The following is a 19,579-nucleotide window of genomic DNA, read 5'->3' on the forward strand; positions in this document are numbered from 1 at the left end:
ACATACATACAATATTTTTTCAATACATCATCGATCTCCAAACAAAAAGAATTTTACTGTTAGTAAAGAAATATACAAGAAAAGAACAACGACAAAGTTGTCGTTCTGAAGTCAAGATTTGCCATCATTTAAAGTTCCTGCCATTTCATGAAATGTTATGTAGGTTAGGATTTATTTTAGAAGTTCACAATTTTTCTTTTCATGACAAAATCCATTTTCATTCTTAATTTAGTTAACTGGCTGTGAATTGCTCGATATTAATGCTTATTGGTAAAAATAGGTCTCAAGTTTCTTTGGATTATGTCAAAACTTTTGATTGGTCAAAAGTTACCACGTGTTTTAGTTTTATTAAATTCCGTTAAATATATTGCATGGTACGCATAGTCTCATGACTTCTTCTGTTTCTGGATTGGTTAAAGGTAATCACATGACATCTTCCGTTTCTTGTGATTCAGTTCTGTACTCTACATTGCGAGTTTCGTCTTTGGAAGCCAAAATAAAGTTTGAGGGTTTTCTCTCCTTCAAACCATCCATGTCTTCGTCTATCGTTAATTCATCGTCATCGAAAGGTGAGTCAAATGCACTATCTTCTCGTAAGAAGTCGTTTTTCGTAAAATTGCGTCGGAATCTGCAATTAATAAAAATATGCAAACATTTATAAAGTCTTTGTGTGGACTACAAATAACAATACAAATATGGTGAAGTGGTCCATATAGTAATGGGACCTGAAATTGTTCAGATAAACTGAATTCCGGATTAAACTATGTTTAACAGTGTTGAACATAGACAACAGGTACCACACTGTGAGAATCAACGAACATTTCAGTCCCTGGGCCGACAAGCATTTGAAAATACAAATTCTATGCGATTCGCGTCGTCTGCTGCACTACTTTCTTCGTGACATTCATGATGTCACCAAGTACGTCACTAAGTGAAACTGTTACGTGACGGAGCTCACACTTATTCCGAAGGTTGTCTTTTCCCTCTTTAAAAAAAATCCAAGGTAAAGTTTTTCTTTGAAATTCCTTTTCTTTACAGAGCAATAAATAGTTTGTGTTTAGTTTTTCTTATATGGTAGATTTAAGGACCACAGAGGTATTTTGATAAAACGTTTTTTTGGTCAATGAAAAGTATAACACAAATTCATGATAGTTGGAATTTTATATTTCGCAGTGAAGAAATGGTGTTATTTGATTGATCTTCGGATAACCGTGGTTACCAGTGTATGGAGTGCACTGGTATAAACTTTCCATTTCTCTGATCACAGCAGGATTCAGCTGTTGAGCTGCATAGCGTGTCGCAAGTTGTATGGCATGGTGATGTGAAGAAATTAGGACCATGCACCCGAAATTTGGTCAAACTTTACAAATGTTGTATTTTCAAATATGTGAGAGGGAGATGATATTGTCGAGCTCACTATTCGCAATGGTATGGTTTATAGTGAATTAATTATTTTGATGGTACAATCAAACTTCACCAATAGTCAATCGAGGGAGTACTACTAGTTGTGTTTGTGACCATCACAAAGTACCATGGCCTTTGACCTACCCTTCTTTACAGCAGCATCTTCTCAGAAAAGCTAGACTCAGAAGTAAACTAACGGTACCGAGAAGACCAACCCAGATGAACGAAGCTATGATTGTCGCCGCCTCGGCATCTGTATAACAATAGTCATCAATAGTAAATACCAACACATGACGTCACAGTCATAGGACAAAAAGATTTATACATTACAGTTTGTAACATACGAAATACATAAATAACAATAATTTTTTGCCGAATATTAAATTTACGCATTTACGGAGAAAACCACCTATCTTTATGTTCTATTTTTTTAAACATATGTTCGTTTGCGCGTAGTACGTAAATGTCTTTTCATGTACGTGTACATAGAAAGTGTTACTTTTTGACCGGATTGCGCAGAAATTTGATATTTATGAAAGATAAAATGGGGATACTGCGGCCTACGAAGATACCCCTTGCCCATGTAACTTAGTAAATGCAAAACTTGAAAATTGCAGTTAAATTACGGATTGACTCGATGGTATTTCTATAACTTGAACTGCACATACTGTGATGACAGCATTAATTGAATGAATCATGCTATAAATTAAGTACACAAAGTAAGTTGAATTACTGTACATACCGTTGACTATATCAGTAACTTCACAACGTACTCCATAGTAATTCGATGAACATCTGTTTGGAATAGATGAATAACAGTGTAAATATCGGCAATTCGTTTTCGATCAGCTGTTTCAGATATCTTTATCTATATATATATATATATATCTGTCTGTCTGTCTGTCTGTCTGTCTGTCTGTCTGTCTGTCTGTCTGTCTCTGTGTATATGTATATGTATGTATGTATGTATGTATGTATGTATGTATGTATGTATGTATGTATGTATGTATGTATGTATGTATGTATGTATGTATGTACGTACGCGCGCGTGCGTGCGTGTGTGTGTGGAACTTTTTTCTTTCAAAAATAGAGTTTTGAAAATACATGTTCATGTATATTTAAATTTGCTTCGAGTTTGTTCGATGGTATGAGTTCTTATCAATTGCTGCATGCAATCACTATGATTATGTAAATTAACGCAAATTTTCCATTGTGAAATAAATATATTTATATCAGCCAGGTGTCTTAATTCACAATCAATTACATTATTTGTAAATACTTCCACATTAAATACAAGTAGTACTTTCTGAACAAAACACACCCTCGTCATGATATACTCAAACACCTTACCGACACTGGATCAGGTCATTCGTGACGTCAGCTGAACACTGGCTGCCATGGCGACAGTAAAAAGTGTTGTAATCGCAATGTGCAACACATTTATCAGCTAGAGTTGTACAGTTCATATACTCGGGACATGGTTTTACATAACACCAATTAACCACCACTTCTGTACCTGAAATACAGAAGGATATGACTTTCTCCTCAAGAAGTTACACAAAAACGTATATCCCCACCAACACTTAGCACAAAACGCAAACAAAGGCGCCCTCAAGTTTTGGAGGGTGATGCTAGTACAGTGATGCTCTTGAAACTCCGAATCCGGAAAGGGTATTCTACCAAAAGGTAATATCAATTGGGCTTTGTCTTATAGAAAATCTTTCCACAAGTTTTCATGTAAATAATTATTTTAAATAAACTAACAGACAGACAGACAGACAGACAGACAGACAGACAGACAGACACACATAACCGACCACCCAGGCTCACTTTAATACGTCACCTTCGCTAGGTGACGTAACCTCCTTACCTACCTACCATAAGCTACAGGATATACGTACGCAATACAGTTTTTATGTTGCCATGTAATGATGATATTCATTACACAGCTGCATTCCTATTTCCCCACATCTACCCGATTCTCATTCAAACCAGATCACAGTGGTTGTACCATAGTATTATAGCATTTATACATCAAATAGACGTGTGCGCCTCACAGGTGACGAATTTGTGTCTCTTTATATTTTTCTATGGGTAGTAGAAATGTTTTAACATATCATGTTTTTACCTTCTGGAGATTGGTATTTGAGGTCCCTGGCGACGTAGTTACCAATGTACCCTGCATCGACGTCGGGATACACTGCCTGCAGTGACGGGATATAAACTGACTCGTCCACAAGTTGATGAAACACAACAACCATGTCAGCAATGACACTGCCAGACCTTCAAATGATATACAGATGTTACAATAATGTAATATGAACTAATGTGAGGGTATGGTGGCTGTTTATGAAAGATTAGTAAATAAATAGATAAAATATTATTTGTATATGGGACATATGAACATAATGCTGAAAGGTCTTCAAAGGTAGAAATCTATTTTTTCTTACACTTTTCTGATATTTCTGATAAAAGTGCAATATTTCAGAAACCTATGATAACAATTATTGTCTTGTAGTGTTTTCACTTGTAAAGTGTAAGTTTTGAAAGAGATAACCAAATCTCAGTTAAAGATTAGGATGTCAAATTTGTCACATTTGCTAAGAAAATAAAACCCTAGTATAGATAAGAGATAAAAATTAAATTCAGCTTCACTTGAAGATAATCAATGTGTTATCATAACTTTAGTATTAGCTGTACACACAAAATCATGGATAGTATTGTTTGTATTACTTTAGAATTATACTTGAGAAAGTTTATATTTTCAAGTATGGTGTAATATTGTTAATGCTGATATGTTACTTTGTAACATGAAGAAATAACTTGTTTAATCACATGAAACAGCCTGGGATATTAAAGTAGGACAAAAATATATAAATCTTTCGATCCTTTGATGAACAAAAACAAATAAAAGAAAATAAACACCTCAGTAATGAATAAACTAACAACACTAATAACAGAAAAATATTACAGACAGACATATACAACAAACAGACGGAAAGGCAGAGAGAGACACACACAGACACATAGATAGATAGATAGATAGATAGATAGATAGATAGATAGATAGATAGATAGATAGATAGATAGATAGATAGATAGATAGATAGATAGATAGATAGATAGAGAGAGAGAGAGAGAGAGTGAGAGTGAGATGGGAGAGAGAGAGAGAGAAGAGAGAGAGAGAGAGAGAGAGAGAGAGAGAGAGAGAGAGAGAGAGAGAGAGAGAGAGAGAGAGAGAGAGAGAGAGAGAGAGAGAGCGAGAGAGAGAGAGAGAGAGAGAGAGAGAGAGAGAGAGAGAGAGAGAGAGAGAGAGAGAGAGAGAGAGAGAGAGAGAGAGAGAGAGAGAGAGAGAGAGAGAGAGAGAGAGATCTTGATGGGGATATGATACCTGAAGTTCGTGACTGCTACGAGATTAAACCCTTCAATCTTTGCTCCTTGTAGGAGAACAGCAATCTGAAATGACATAATCGAATAAAATATTGCAGAACACTGTCTGTGGTAAAGAACCATGGAATGAAGGAGTATTAGAAAATAAAACAAGTCTATAGACATTATGTATTCTGAATCGAAAAGAGGATGGACAAATAAAGGAAAGAAATTTGGCTTTCGGTGTGAGAGTGAGAATGAGAGTGAGAGTGAGAGTGAGAGTGAGAATGAGAGTGCACTCCCAACTTTCAAAGGGGACGACGTCATTTTGTTGTAGCCAGCTATCGCGTTTGATTTAACGTCTTCATTTCTTCATTTCTTCACTTACAAGAAACCTTCACAACACCAAAATGAAATTTAAAAAGACGTTATTCTACATGACGTTCAATAAGCTGATATATACATTCTATCAATTCATTTTACGCTAACTTTACTCGGGATGTTGAGTTCCACTTACTGCTGTTTCCACGTCTGTTGCTAGGACATTGAATTCTATTGAAGATTTGTCAGAAAGTCCCACTGTGAATTCTATGTCTAATGTGACTTCCATCCTCATCTGCTGACCTTCCGGGAATTCTAAAACGGATAAAGGAACACAGGGAATCATATTACTTATACAGTTTTATGAATTCATACATCAATTTCGTTTCTTTTCCATTTCTGAATTAATGTATTTATATAAAGGAAATATGCCTAATTATAGAGTTACAAACTGAATGATTTATCATTGAAAAATCGAGAAATGTACTTCAAACGAAAGAAAAATTCATTTTTATACTAATTCGCATATTCAATGAGGTTTTTTTTCTTTTCTTTTTTAAACAAAAAAAAATGTGTTGTTGTACTTAGAATTTAAAGTTTCACCTTTTCAACCACAGCATTTAAATTCATTGTAAAATAGGTCTTTGCTTACCTTCTAGAGATTCCACGAAAATATTGAACGAACATTCGTTCGTATTGGCTGACGGATCAGTAGCGGTGTAAACTACCCTCGTCACTCCCTTCGGAAAATAATCTAAAGGATTGTGAGTGCTAGTTACGATAACGCTTCCAGAATTGTCAGTGGCGGTAGGAGGACTCCACTTAGCAAGAACACCACTCTGGTCCGTCGTTATTCCTCGTTTAATATCACCAGGACAGTCTTGAAACAATGGTTTCTCTCCATCTGTAAACGAAGCAGTTAAGATTGATGGGGGTGCCCGTACTGAATTCAATCTTTCTCATCGTAACACCTTAAAATGATGCGTCGGTCGGTTAAAGATATATTACCGTACGTATAAAGTAGGCCTAGATATGTGTACACGTTGGCGATATTTTCATTTCATAATATACTTTAACAGTCTGAATGACTTAGAAGTGACAAAGTCAGAAGGAACCTGAGCCATTTGTTTCATTAAACTTCCAAATTTCAGTAATAATTGATAAGTTTCACTCAAATATGCGCTTGTGAGGTCGCTATCGTACAAACACTCAGTGACGTTGCATGCTGATGTTGTCATTTTATAATACTACCGTAGAGGGCGTAAATATTTTAACTATCTTGCCAACTTGCAGAAATATCGAGTCAGTCGGGTTATGACAAACCTCAGACCACTATAAGAAGTAGATTTTAGAACGTCCGCCCTGATGTCTACGCAAACAATGATAATGCTACACACAAACATAATCTTAATTTGGTAAACACAATTAGTCTTCCCGTGTCTATGTTTAATCGAAGTAATTATCCTTAAAATTGTAGGAGCAACATTTTGTCCAAAAATACTTTAAGAAAAAGTAAATTTGATAATGTATTGATCAGTGTATTTATGGAAAGCAAAGTAAGCACCGGCTGATCTAAAACAAACAATTTTCCCGCCATCGCAGTCATCAACTACAGGGGGATTTTATCGACGAGCTAGATTATGAGCGTTGCCCTCACTGTATGCGGATATCAGATATTATACCAAATACCGTTTCCATAGTTCAAAATAGGAAATTACGAGTGACATAAGGGGCCCTGTCAAATCCCTGTTTTGTCTACGACTCATAGTGACTAGTCCCCTTTATGTCGTGAGTATTTTCAGACTAAACGAAGAATAATATTGGGGAATAATATGATCATGCCTGAGCAAGCTTTATTTAAGAAAAATGGACAAAGTAATAGCAATTCCGGACGTGTTGACTCTTATTTCGAGCTTCGCTGAACTAATGAGGTACACTCGGGTTGACGTGAGTATATATTGAGTATATAAATTCTGTATTTTCTGTTCTAACGCGTACAATTTAACTTGTGTATGGCAAACAGTTTGTAGTACTCTTACCTTTTACCGTTACTGTGAAAGTGCTTGGACAAGAAGCAAAATTTCCAGCTGCATCTATTGCTGTGTATGTTATCTCTGTCTCTCCTATTACGAAACTAGATCCTGGTCTGTGTGATGACGTTGTTGATACGTCACCCGAATTGTCTGTTGTAAATGGCTCATTCCATGAGGCCTTAGCTGATTTCTTTCCTTCAGGTGTGTATATTGTTATGTCTGAAGGACACACGTGCAAAACTGGATTTTCTATGTCTGAAAAGATTCGCACATACATTGTAGTCAGTAAAATTACATGTAAGTCCGTCTGACTCAGTAGATTTTCATTAAAACACCGATTTCATTTTTTACCCATTATTCTTAACTTTTTTGTATGGAATTGTAGAGCCAGAAGACAAAAAAGGTTGTTTATTTGTTTGGTTGGTTGGTTGGTCCGACTCGGTTGGTTGGTTGGTTGGTTGGTTGGTTGGTTGGTTGGTTGGTTGGTTGATTGGTTGGTGATTGGTTGAAAGACTGACTGAACACCATATTGGTCGGCATAAGGATAGAGAAAGATTAGATTAGATTACATTAGATTAGACTAATTAAAACTCATGGCAATAACATATGACGTTGAAATAAAACCCTCACCTATTTCACATCTAAGACCTGACCATCCATCTAAACATCTACAGCTGATAGATTCGTTCTCAAGGGAACAGGTGCCACCATTTTCACATGGATTGTCACTGCATGCCACAGCTGAATTTATAGGTGAAAACATAGTATGTCGCTACGGGTTAATAAAGTGGTGTTGATAATTTCAAAGTCCTGCATCAATGGGGTTATTCAAAGTCCCACATCAATGGGGGTTATTACAATTGTAAACATCGACGAAATAATTGACTTTCTTTGATGGACAAACAAATCAGTGAAGACCTAAATGTTTGTAGTAAAACTTAATAATTCAAATATTGCAAACCATATCTAGTAATAACTACTGAGTTCTGCCCATACACGTACTCAACAATGAATGACACACCAGCAGAAGAACAGTGCGTGTAGATATATTCTCACAAAAAACGCGAGGAACGAAAAATGTCACGATAATGAACTACTTCATTTTTAGTACACTCTAGAGTCGTATTCACCTATTTCACAAGTTGGGCCGGTCCATCCTGCTCCGCAACTACATAGGTATTGTTGACCTTGAACTATGCAGGTTCCACCATTTTGACATGGGTCACCTTGACAGGGATTTTCTGTTGTCAAATTAAAAAAAATATATTTCAATGTTTCTTAAAGACCAAGTTTGGATTAGGTTTTAAATGTGGATACAGTTATATAATTATAGAAAGGACAAAATAATACCCCTATGTAATCCCACTAATATGATGGCAATACTGCGATAACATGGGGTTGACACAAATATGTTTACCCACAGGTGATACAATACTGTTCAGGGTGTCAGTTATTATATATCGAACGAAAGAGTTTCAAAACCACTTTTCATTTACAGCTTGTGCATCTCTAATTCAAAACTCAATGTAGTCCATATTTTCTGTATGCAAATTTCCAAAAAAGTGGATACAAAAGTGTCTACATCGCTTGCTTCAGGACAAATCTTAGATAATGCAAATTAGACGTCGACAATTAAACTTTATATCTTATTTAACCAGTCTACTAATATTAAATAGGACTTACCAGGTTCCACACATTCTACGTAGCAGTCTTTAGTTTCGGTTGGTCGTGAACTCTCCTCGCATACTGTCGGTAAATTATCATCCTCTGGTTGACAGGTCACATACCGAATTTGATAGCCTTGTCCACATGTCTTAGGACACTGTATAATCGAATGCAAGTGAAAAATATCGTTGAGTATGGCTGTCACTGACAGAAGAAATTTTTATGCCAAACGATGGATGTATGTATGTATCAATACTTTATACATTGTTGTTATTCTGATATCTCATAAAATTTAGTATGCTGTGGTGGGCTGCATAATTCAATTATATTTTCGCCACAGTTATATTCATACTACGAACAACGTTTAGTATCAACAATTTCCTCTGTTACCTATATAAATTTCTTACTTTCTTACCTCTGCCCATGGACCTGTAATCCATACTCCGTTGCATGATTCTTGAACGCACATCTGTGTATCTGGTGGCTTGTCGTCTGATGGGCAGGACGCTTGGCTGTCCACTTCCTCAACTACTCCTTCAAATACACTGTAGCATGCCACTTGTCGTGTTTGAACCCCTGTGCCACAGCTTACATTACAATTTCCCCATTCACTGGGTAACCAGCTATACCTAGAAATAGTTTTAATAGTGTTGATAAACGATAATGTTCTCTCTCAGATGTTATAATAGTTTCATTTCAAGAAAAATAGAAACTGAATGTACGAATTAGCATAAATTGCTAAATTTGACAGCGTGTGGAGTATGCCTTATTATATATATGCAATGAAGACTGTTACAGTGGTCTTGCACGGCAGCCATTGTAATACTCCTCCGAGTTAAACTATAAACATTACATATATAATAATTGTGGTAAATAAGATACAAATTGGAACATCAACTTTAATTTATAGCGGGTTGTACTTGCAAAAATTGTCGTCAAAATATGCCATCACCTGGTTGGACAATTCTCCAACATACATACATCTGTATCATGGGGCTTTGCTGTCAAGTTGCAGTTCTTTTCGTCGAGTAGAATTCGTTCATTGGTCTGTAATATGCAGTACAGATGTCTATTCTGTGTACCGTTACCACATGTTGCTGAGCACTGTTAACAGAATAGTAGAATGGGATTGATTAATTGTAAAGGTAATGAATAAAACTGCAGTTTACATGCGATACACAATGTACATCAAACTTTTCGTCTGGAAGTTAAACTGCAAGTCTTTGTTGGTAGAGAGTCTATGATTATACATAATGTAATTATACCTCGCTCCATTCAGTGACATGCCAAACTCCAGGACATTCATCCCTTGGGCAGACCCGAGAATCGTCTGGTTTGAAGATGCCTTCCAGAGCACATTGAGTGTCATTATAAATTTCCAAATTACCAGATCCAAGATGGACGCAATAAACAGTCCTTCGTTGTATACCAATAACGCAGTCACAAATCTCCCATGATCCTGTGATGTAATCGAACTGTAACCTTCGTTTTGATAAATGAGGACAGTGTATCTTAGTTAAAACCCTGACATTTATCGGGTGATGTATGGTGATTTATGCAGCAAGAATTTAAAACAGTGAATTGACATGTACTGACATGTACAGTATATACATTTGTATTCAAGCTAGCTAGTAGGGATAGGGTCAAACTCTCTAGTACGACCTTAGTTTGTATCTTCTACATTAAGTGAACACTGTCCTATAAATCTCCCATTCATACATTTACTCACCAATTTGGTCAAATGTTAAATGTTAGCAGCTTCCTAACTGTTCCAGTATGTTTTGCAAATATTTTTTGCCGTCATAGTCATATCATGAAAACATTTTCTACAATAACCATTTGTCGTTGTCGTTTATTACACAGCTTGAAAAATGAAATTCCAGGAAAACGAATTTGTAATAATACATGGAATGGATTACGGAAAGTTTGACAAAAGAGATAAAGTAACTATGCTTACGTTCCATCTGTTGGGCACGTCTGTAGGTTGCAATCTTCGATGCTGGTTGGTTTAGGATCATGTGAACACAATTCATCTAACACTTGTGATTGTTCTGTAGTCTCTATACACCGTACAGTTCTGACTCTATTCCCGTCACCACATGACACAGAACACTAGATAAACAACAGTTATCTAACTTAAGTTGTTATTCTGTACGACTCCAAGTACTCTAACATCCTGATGTATCTCTATCTGACAATGTCTGTTCACTTCGTCTTCGACTAGAGTTGATAATACTTGCAAGTCACACATTTATGTTATTATGTTAGAACTGTTTTACACCACTATGCGTAAATATTCCGAGCACATAAAAAGTGGTGTGTAGCACGGGATCAACTATTTCAATCAAAGCTTGCCAAAGGCTAAACAGAAATCCACGCATTATTGGCCAAAGTAATGAGTAATTCATAATATACGATCCATGCATCAAAAAGCTCACTGCCTTGATGATTTTATACAATGAATCTTTCCTTCTTGAAATGTGTTTGTTCTCTGACAAGCAACTACCAATGATCTGTGCAGTGCAGCTATGAGCTTTTCTTCCTTCTCTTTCATTCACTTATAATATTATTTTCTCGTCTATCGTACTAATTAGTGTATTTGAAAAACCACTGGTCCTATGCCCTGATACCACTTACTTGTATATATATATATATATATATATATATATATATATATATATATATATATATATATATATATATATATATATATATATATATATATATATATATATATCTATGCATATACACACACACACACACACACACACACACACACACACACACACACACACACACACTTTCTTCAGCCACAAGTCTGAAAATGCCTGCTTACTCGGCATTCAAGATATTTTGGAGTCAACAGGTGTCTGTATGAAAGTTTTTACTAACCTCTGACCACATACTAGTGTCATAGTGAAATTCAGGGCAAAACGATATATTCTGGCACGGTCGTGAAGTGTTGGGTTTATTCAACTGCCATTCTTCATCACAAAATGATTCATGTACAACATTTAAGCTTTCAGTTGATAAATCTAGACATGAGACATTGCGATATTGCATCCCCTCACCACACGTGACGGAACACTGGATAATAAAACAAGAAGTGAGAATGTTAACTGATATTAACATAACTGCTCTAATGATAAAACAGATGCGTTTGAATTCATTCAAAATTTTAGTCGCTATCAATATCACCCGCCGAGGCAGCTAAACAAATTGCAAATATCAACTGCCAAGGTACATTCTATCGCCCTCTTGGGGATGGATACTATTTGAATACACTTATGTGACGCAGTACAAATTCATTTATTTCTTTAATTCAGATTTATAGTTATTTTATTGAATTACACAAATTTACAATTATGCTATAATTGCAGTATTGATACAGTCCATTCTATTGGCACGAAAGAGTTGGCAAGGGCTAACTTTTAATAAGTTTGTTTTTAAAAACTGAGAGAGAAACTATTTTGTCGTATGAACACGTGTCTTGATATGAGATGTAGTGTTACAGAATACTACAGCTGTTCATATTCCGTCGACGCATAACCATGACGTAGCACACGTTCTCATCCACGAATTCAATATGATAACACTCTTACAATATGGTGAGACAAACAACGGTGGCCAATACTATGATGTCATTGTATTAGAATATATAGGATGTGACGTCATTTCCAACGAATTGCCATTGAGTGATTTGAACTTGACTAATAAACAGGAGAGGAGATGGAAATGAAGCAATATTTAGGTGGAATTTTCTTTGTGTGAACCGAGTCATTTTTCCTTACAAAGTCCAAGCGATTTTAGTACTTGGGGTTACCTCTCAGCAAAGTGATGAAATGTAATGTTTTTAAGTTATCGGTGAAGTGTAAGAACAATCCCGAGTAACACATATTTTCGGCATCCAATTTAATTGTGCAGAGACAATTAGAATATTGTTTGATATAATTGCAAAACATAGCAGCTCCTCAAGTTATAATTGCAACTCAGTCCGGCATTTGTTATATTGATTCCTTCTTGTTCGACTTTGCTCATGAAAAACGTAACTATGTCTAACACAGCGCAAATCGCTGATATACGTCAGTTTACAAAAATAGACATTTCGCGTATTTTTCGAAAATACTCTCATCTGACGTAGATATACATATAACTAAACACCCCAATATATGTATATGAATAACATTATGTGCTACTGTTTATGTATATATATCATTCTAGCAAGCAACGACAGAGAGTTGCTGAAGAGGCCAGTCTTTAACGATGGCATCAGTTTGTGGAAGGATGAACTTTACCGTAAATTAACTTTCACACACAATGCACAATACTGCAGAAGACGTGATATGTCGTTAGATTTACGATTGCCTACCTGTGTCCAAGGATCCGTAACGTATTCATAGAATGGACAGGTCGATTCATTTTGACATGGACGTGACATAGCAGGTGTATTTAACTCAAGTTCTTCACAAAATGAATTGTTCACGATATCTCCAATATTTGGTTCCAAGATATCATGACAAGTAACATTCCGGTACTGAATGCCCTCACCACAAGTTGTAGAATTTGAACACTGTAAGAAATACAAGAAATTAGACAGATATGAGCTTTGAAATGTGTTCATAGAATCAAGTAGATGACATACATACATACATACATACATACATACATACATACATACATACATACATACATACATACATACATACATACATACATACATACATACATACATACATACAGACAGACAGACAGACAGACAGACAGACAGACAGACAGACAGACAGACAGACATACAGACAGACAGACACACAGACAGACAGACAGACAGACAGACACACACACACACATACATACATACATACATACATACATACATACATACATACATACATACATACATACATACATACATGTTACATACATACATACATACATACATACATACATACATACATACATACATACATACATACATACATACATACATACATACATACATACATACATACATACATACAGAATTAAATACCTCTTCCCAGATCCCCACTGAATATGCGTAGGCACCAGGGCAATCTCCCTCACTACATTCTGCCATTTCCGTTCTCGGTTTGACCATGCCATTTTCTTCACACATGGAATTATTGACGATATCCTGGGTAACGACGTCTAAACATTCAAGAATTCGACTCCTCATTCCAAATCCACACGTAACTGGGCACTAGAAATATAACAAATTGATGTTCGTTTATTTGTCTAGAGTATATATTTGGTCTATATGATTACACGAGGATCGTCGATCGAGACAGCTCGAAAGTACAGTGCTAAAAACTTTGAACTGCTTGTAAATCATTTGATCCACCAAACTGTACTGACGAACAGTTTGGTTATATGATCTTTCTTATGCATTGAATGTGTTAATTCTTACAATTGGATAACAGGTTGGCCTTGGTAGTGTGATATATTCTTTCATTGTCAAACAATTATATGTGACCCCATTTCCTAAATCGTTACTGTCTTTTCTGATAGTTAATAAACCACCATCCCCCCACTCCGCCTCCTGAGCAATTACAAGTGATTGATGAAAACGTTACCTGAGTAAAGTCTCCTTGTACCCACTGATATCTTTGAAATAACTGCCTTCGTTGTCGGAGCTTGATCTCTGCTAATGAAGCAATACAGACGATACATTGTCCATTAGTAACTTTCAAACGATGACTTGCATAAAGGACATGTTCATGTCAATGGGCCGTGTCAGTTTCATCGTATATAGTAATATAGGGAGTTCTACGATTTGTGTTAAGATACAGATGACGCATAGGACACCATTGTTTAATAATAGCAAACCCTGCAATGTAGATATTTTCGTAAGCTTTGAATAATAAAGACCAATGGAAAAAAGAGACCATTCGTGTTTGGGAGTGATAACTGGCGAATCATAAATCTATGTCTGTTGAGCTATTCCTCTGTGTGTGTGTGTGTGTGTGTGTGTGTGAGCGTGCGTGTGATCCGATACGAGTTGAACTTGAATGCAGTGTGTAGTTAGCTGAATATTCCCTACACCATTTGTTGTGAAGTTCACCAAGCGGCGTGGCAGTGCTTTGTTTTGTTTTAAGAAACTCCGAACCATTCTGAATTAAAATCAAGAAAAGAAATGAGGGGCGACCTTGACCTGGTCATTTAAAAAAAAAATAGAAAACAAAATTATCTCAAATATATACCTATATCATACTAAAAAAATAGTTGTATGGAAATACCAATGGATTGAAAAAGGAACTTTTTGTGATATATATATTTTCCCACGTGATTTAAAAAAGTGAAACAGCATTGATCAAGTCCGTGTTTGTACGTTGATCAATAAATTGCAACAAGTTAAAAGGAGTTTAAAAAGTTTGTTATTGTACGTTTTACCACATTTGGACCATGGATATTCTTATTTTACCATATTTGGATCGTGAATATTCGTTAACATATTTGGATCGCGAATAGTCCTACTTTACCACATTTGGACCATGAATATTCCTATTTTACCACGCTATTCTTCCATGTTTTGACTTGTATCGCCATACGTTGTACATGTTTAGTCGACTAATGCATCTCTGTCGATCTATGAAACTTCCGGCAATGACGTCAAACACGATCGATAAACAACGAAAAATTCTAAAACATGTCAATCATCCCCTGACAAAATAGCAACTTGAAGAAATCATCTCAATGGAAAATTATAAAGTGGGAAACACAAATGCAATATTGAAACTGGAAGGTAAAGGTATTAGGAGATCTCTAGGAACAGGTGGTTCAAGATCATGCTGCACATGCAATCTCAACTGCTATATTGGTCTTAAACAAACACTTTTAGTCTTAATTTATGCCAAGGACTGGGCGGGGAACAGGTATTTGTTTATATAGAGAACTAGGTTAAGTGGCACCATTATCGAAATAAGACTAGTATTAAATTGGAGTGTAATTATCCCTGTCAATTAAATGTAGTACATTCTTTGAGTACAAGTATAGCTTTCATCCAAACGTTTTTTCGTTGAGGTAAAAATGTATTTTACATGTTTGTTTGGTTGTTCGTCTGTCTATGTATGTATGTATGTATGTATGTATGTATGTATGTATGTATGTATGTATGTATATATGTATGTATGTATGTATGTATGTATGTATGCAATTCCATGCGTGTATGCTTGCTTGTTTGTTTGTTTGTTTGTTTGTTTGTTTGTTTGAAACAGCGGTAAACACAATTTTAAAGAAGTCTGGGTATGTTGATATCCGAAGCCAAATTCAGAAAATGTAAAATATGTTTTGATGAAATGACAAACCGTGCAAGCCATCTTTTTCAATTGCTTCGTCAACATCTCGAAATTCTCCATCCGCAATTTCATCCTGTAAAGAAATTAGACAATAATGAGACCCAGGAAAGAGTATTATACTCTCGATAGTTTGTGTGTTCTACATTTCGAATTCTGGGCCAAGCGATCACAATGATGTACACAGTATAGATTTAGTAAGAATTAGAAGTGTGCTGTACTGACTCCAGTTTCTACGTACTAAGCATGAAAGACTGCCCGGGGAGGGGATACTTGGCAGGGTAAGGGTACATGTGTACCCTGTCTGGTTCAAATTACAGCCACAAACGCTACAAAGATTTAAAAATTTTGGGTCAAAAGTCTACATTTGAGCCAGAAACTATGGAACAAATGTCAACATTCAGCAAGACAATAGCAGTAAAAACTCTCGACAACTTAAAAACTACGTTCAACTTGTCAAAAAAAAGTCTTAGAAAAACTTGAAAACTGGCAATTCGGAAACTCCGTTGTCCAAAATATGGTATTTAAAAAAAATCATATGTGTATTCAAATTGAAAGAGACGTCAAACCCCTAAAAATCAAGAGTCTAAAATCTACATGAGTCAAAAAGGAGATGGGGTAAAAACCGTTGTATGTTTACTAACTATAGTATGTATATACTCTTTACTATCTTAGACCCCGCCGTCCATGACTAGATAGGCGTCTGGAAAAAAAGGAAAGTGCGATACAAAATGAAAGCCATTGGAGGTCAAAGGTTAAACTATGTTTATGATGATACATCTTGAATTCATCATTCGATCACTGAGTGAACGACATTTGTTTCCTTACTTCTATAACTCTCTATCGACTTAACAGACATACAATTTTGTCCGCTAACATTTTTAATCCTTCGCGTTGTTCCGTTAGTATACAGTTGTCTGTTGTTAATATGTGACACAATGCTTTAGTACAGTGTTGACATTACTGATTTGATTTAAAAGACAGTTCCACTAGTACTGTACAGAGTGGTTTACTTGTCAATGCACTGTACATGTTACTTTCACCTTTCATAGGGTACAGAGTGGTTTACTTGTCAACACACACAGTGTACAGGTTACTTTCACTGTGTCATAGGGTACAGAGTGGTTTACTTGTCAACACACACAGTGTACAGGTTACTTTCACTGTGTCATAGGGTACAGAGTGGTTTACTTGTCATTACACTGTACAGGTTACTTTTACTGGGCTGTGTACACGTACTAAAATAATTATCAGTAGTTGTAGTATATGGAATCGGACAGATGTCAAATTATTATCAACACCTCGAGGACAACGGGCCAGTACTCTTCCAGATTAGAACAATTTTAGTTGATAAAGCCAGTAACAACTACTACTTTTAGTAATCTGGTATTTACATGTAAACTGTGTGTGTAAACAAAGACTATCTATATTTGATATTGTGTACTGAATTATTCAAAGCAGTGTATTTGGAAGTTTAGCGGTTAATTTCTGCATGTTTTTTTTTTTTTATAGTTTCTGTCAGAAAGGTATACTACTGTCTAGGGATTCTTGGATCCCGAGATCGTCCCGGGGGCTCTGACGTCTAAAGTTGATTGTTGTGGGTTAGAGGAATACACGGTATGTCAACAACTACACGAAACCTGCACCTCCGGGACCACTATACTATATTGATCTGAGTATACATCTAAACAAAGCTGTACTGCGTTTACCTTGTGGAATGTTTCAGGTTCTTTCGTGCCCGCATTCATATTGTTATTCTGACAAGTTCTTTTTATTGGTGATTATTTCAAGGCTATTGAAATCACCATGTTCAACTGTTGTCCTAGTGGCATGTACAACATGATGATTGTAGGTTGATTATACATTAAATCTATAATGGAGCCAAACTATCAATGACCCGGCCTAACCTAACTCTTTTAAATAGACTACAATGTGAGCATAGAATGTTGGAGACTCCTTATACGGGTTATGGTTGAGTGACTGAATTCATAAAGGTTAGTCTGTTGGTTAGTTTTACAGAGTGTTTTCAATGGACAACAGGGTAATCACATTAGGGTAAATAGGGAGAATTCAATAATGACTATTTTCACTGTCAAATATATGGTTTGTGAAAGCTGCCTCTAAACATCGTAGGCGTGAAAGAATCGCAGTTCACCACGAAGAGTAAATCCTCACCTGTAGGTTGAAACCATTACTTTAAATACATAGCCCCGAGTGATATGTCTCTTTTGTCTGACATTATCAGACCAAAGTTACAACTCTGTCCTTGCTTAGCAGAAAGAGAGGGAGAGAGAGAGTCAAAAATCTATTTACCTGATTGTTCGTATCCTGAATTTCTAAACTTCTGGTAATGGCCATAAAAATAACCAAGCAATTCAGCAGATAGCGGTGAACGGTCATGTTTCCTATTAACATAGCGGCTTTCGTCCAAATAACGAACGTCCTGAAGGCCACATTACTAACTCATGGCATTTATTTGGTTTCTGTGCCGAGTGAAGTGTTTGAAGAAAGTCCTCTATTGATATGGAAATGAACGTGTATGATATGTACACATCACTGGCAGAGTATTACCATGCCCTCTCTGTCCAAGTGATACGCCTTCAGGTAACAACGTTACATACCATTTCATTTCATTTCGACCCTACACAAAATTAAGGAGGGTGTTTGATAGGCAGTAAAGCCATTGCTCGTGCATTCTTAGAGAAGTATACAAGGTCAGTACACACAAAGTCGGTATACGATAAACGTCCCTGATTTTAGTATACTTTATTGTTGAATCTAGAATTGTTACCTTTCTTCCCAACCAGTTCATTGACTGACTGCTGAATAGAATATTCTCTCTTTTATCTCTTTCTACTAAGAAGCAGACAATACACAAGGAGAGCAATTCTCGACATTTTGAGCAATAAATCCTAACTGCTCAGTAGATGCATGTACAATACATACTCGAAATGATTCATCAGTTAAGGGAGAATCCCAGGGTTAAGAGAGCACTCTTTGCTCGCGCGTGACTTGAATTTTTTTCTCTCGATGCATACAAACATGTGCGCCCCTTCTTATGTAAAATGTATAAGTTTATACGGTTCACATAATTACTTTATAAATCTCAATTTTTTAAAGCGTTGTAAAGTCGGCAGACGACAACTGAGGTGAGCCATTGTATAATGAAATGACGTGACTACTCACTATAAAATCTAATGTGTAGATGACCATGGTATTTGCATTTATCCTAGGTAACATTATGAATGTATATGTGACCACGGTATTTGCATTTGCCCATCAAATATAAACAGCAAAATGCAAATGTGATGTCATATTCGTCTATTTAAACATAGCAATTTATATGGTTGAGTGAATAGTGATATTTCTGTAATTAAAGGGGAACAACCTGAGTTTGTTTAAGCGTCGGTTTTTTGCATACTTAAAAAGTACTCTCATTATTGTACTTACTGAAGCACATTTAACCACCTGAACTCA

At 36.0% G+C, this 19,579-nt stretch overlaps 1 protein-coding gene across 2 annotated transcripts; it reads right to left on the bottom strand.

Annotated features, from left to right (window-relative positions):
• Positions 1-358: 358 nt before the first annotated feature.
• LOC144441178 (uncharacterized) lies at positions 359-18,573 on the bottom strand. Of its 2 annotated transcripts, none has more exons than XM_078130727.1 (22): positions 18,416-18,573; positions 16,115-16,178; positions 14,384-14,451; positions 13,822-14,010; positions 13,162-13,362; positions 11,685-11,879; positions 10,750-10,904; positions 10,058-10,274; positions 9,745-9,896; positions 9,208-9,421; positions 8,811-8,949; positions 8,258-8,368; positions 7,758-7,868; positions 7,134-7,382; positions 5,747-5,998; positions 5,291-5,409; positions 4,796-4,860; positions 3,533-3,687; positions 2,755-2,920; positions 2,147-2,199; positions 1,549-1,657; positions 359-628 (listed from the first exon to the last, which is right to left on the bottom strand). In XM_078130727.1, exons 1-22 carry the CDS (start codon positions 18,515-18,517, stop codon positions 424-426), a joined length of 3,291 nt encoding a protein of 1,096 aa, XP_077986853.1. In that variant the 5' UTR covers positions 18,518-18,573; the 3' UTR covers positions 359-423. The 2 variants fall into 2 exon arrangements, with proteins under 2 accessions (XP_077986853.1, XP_077986852.1); XM_078130726.1 differs by having other exon boundaries at positions 14,384-14,454.
• Between the last annotated feature and the right edge of the window lie 1,006 nt (positions 18,574-19,579).

The sequence above is a fragment of the Glandiceps talaboti genome, chromosome 10 (assembly GCF_964340395.1).
Source record: "Glandiceps talaboti chromosome 10, keGlaTala1.1, whole genome shotgun sequence".
NCBI lineage: Eukaryota > Metazoa > Hemichordata > Enteropneusta > Spengelidae > Glandiceps > Glandiceps talaboti.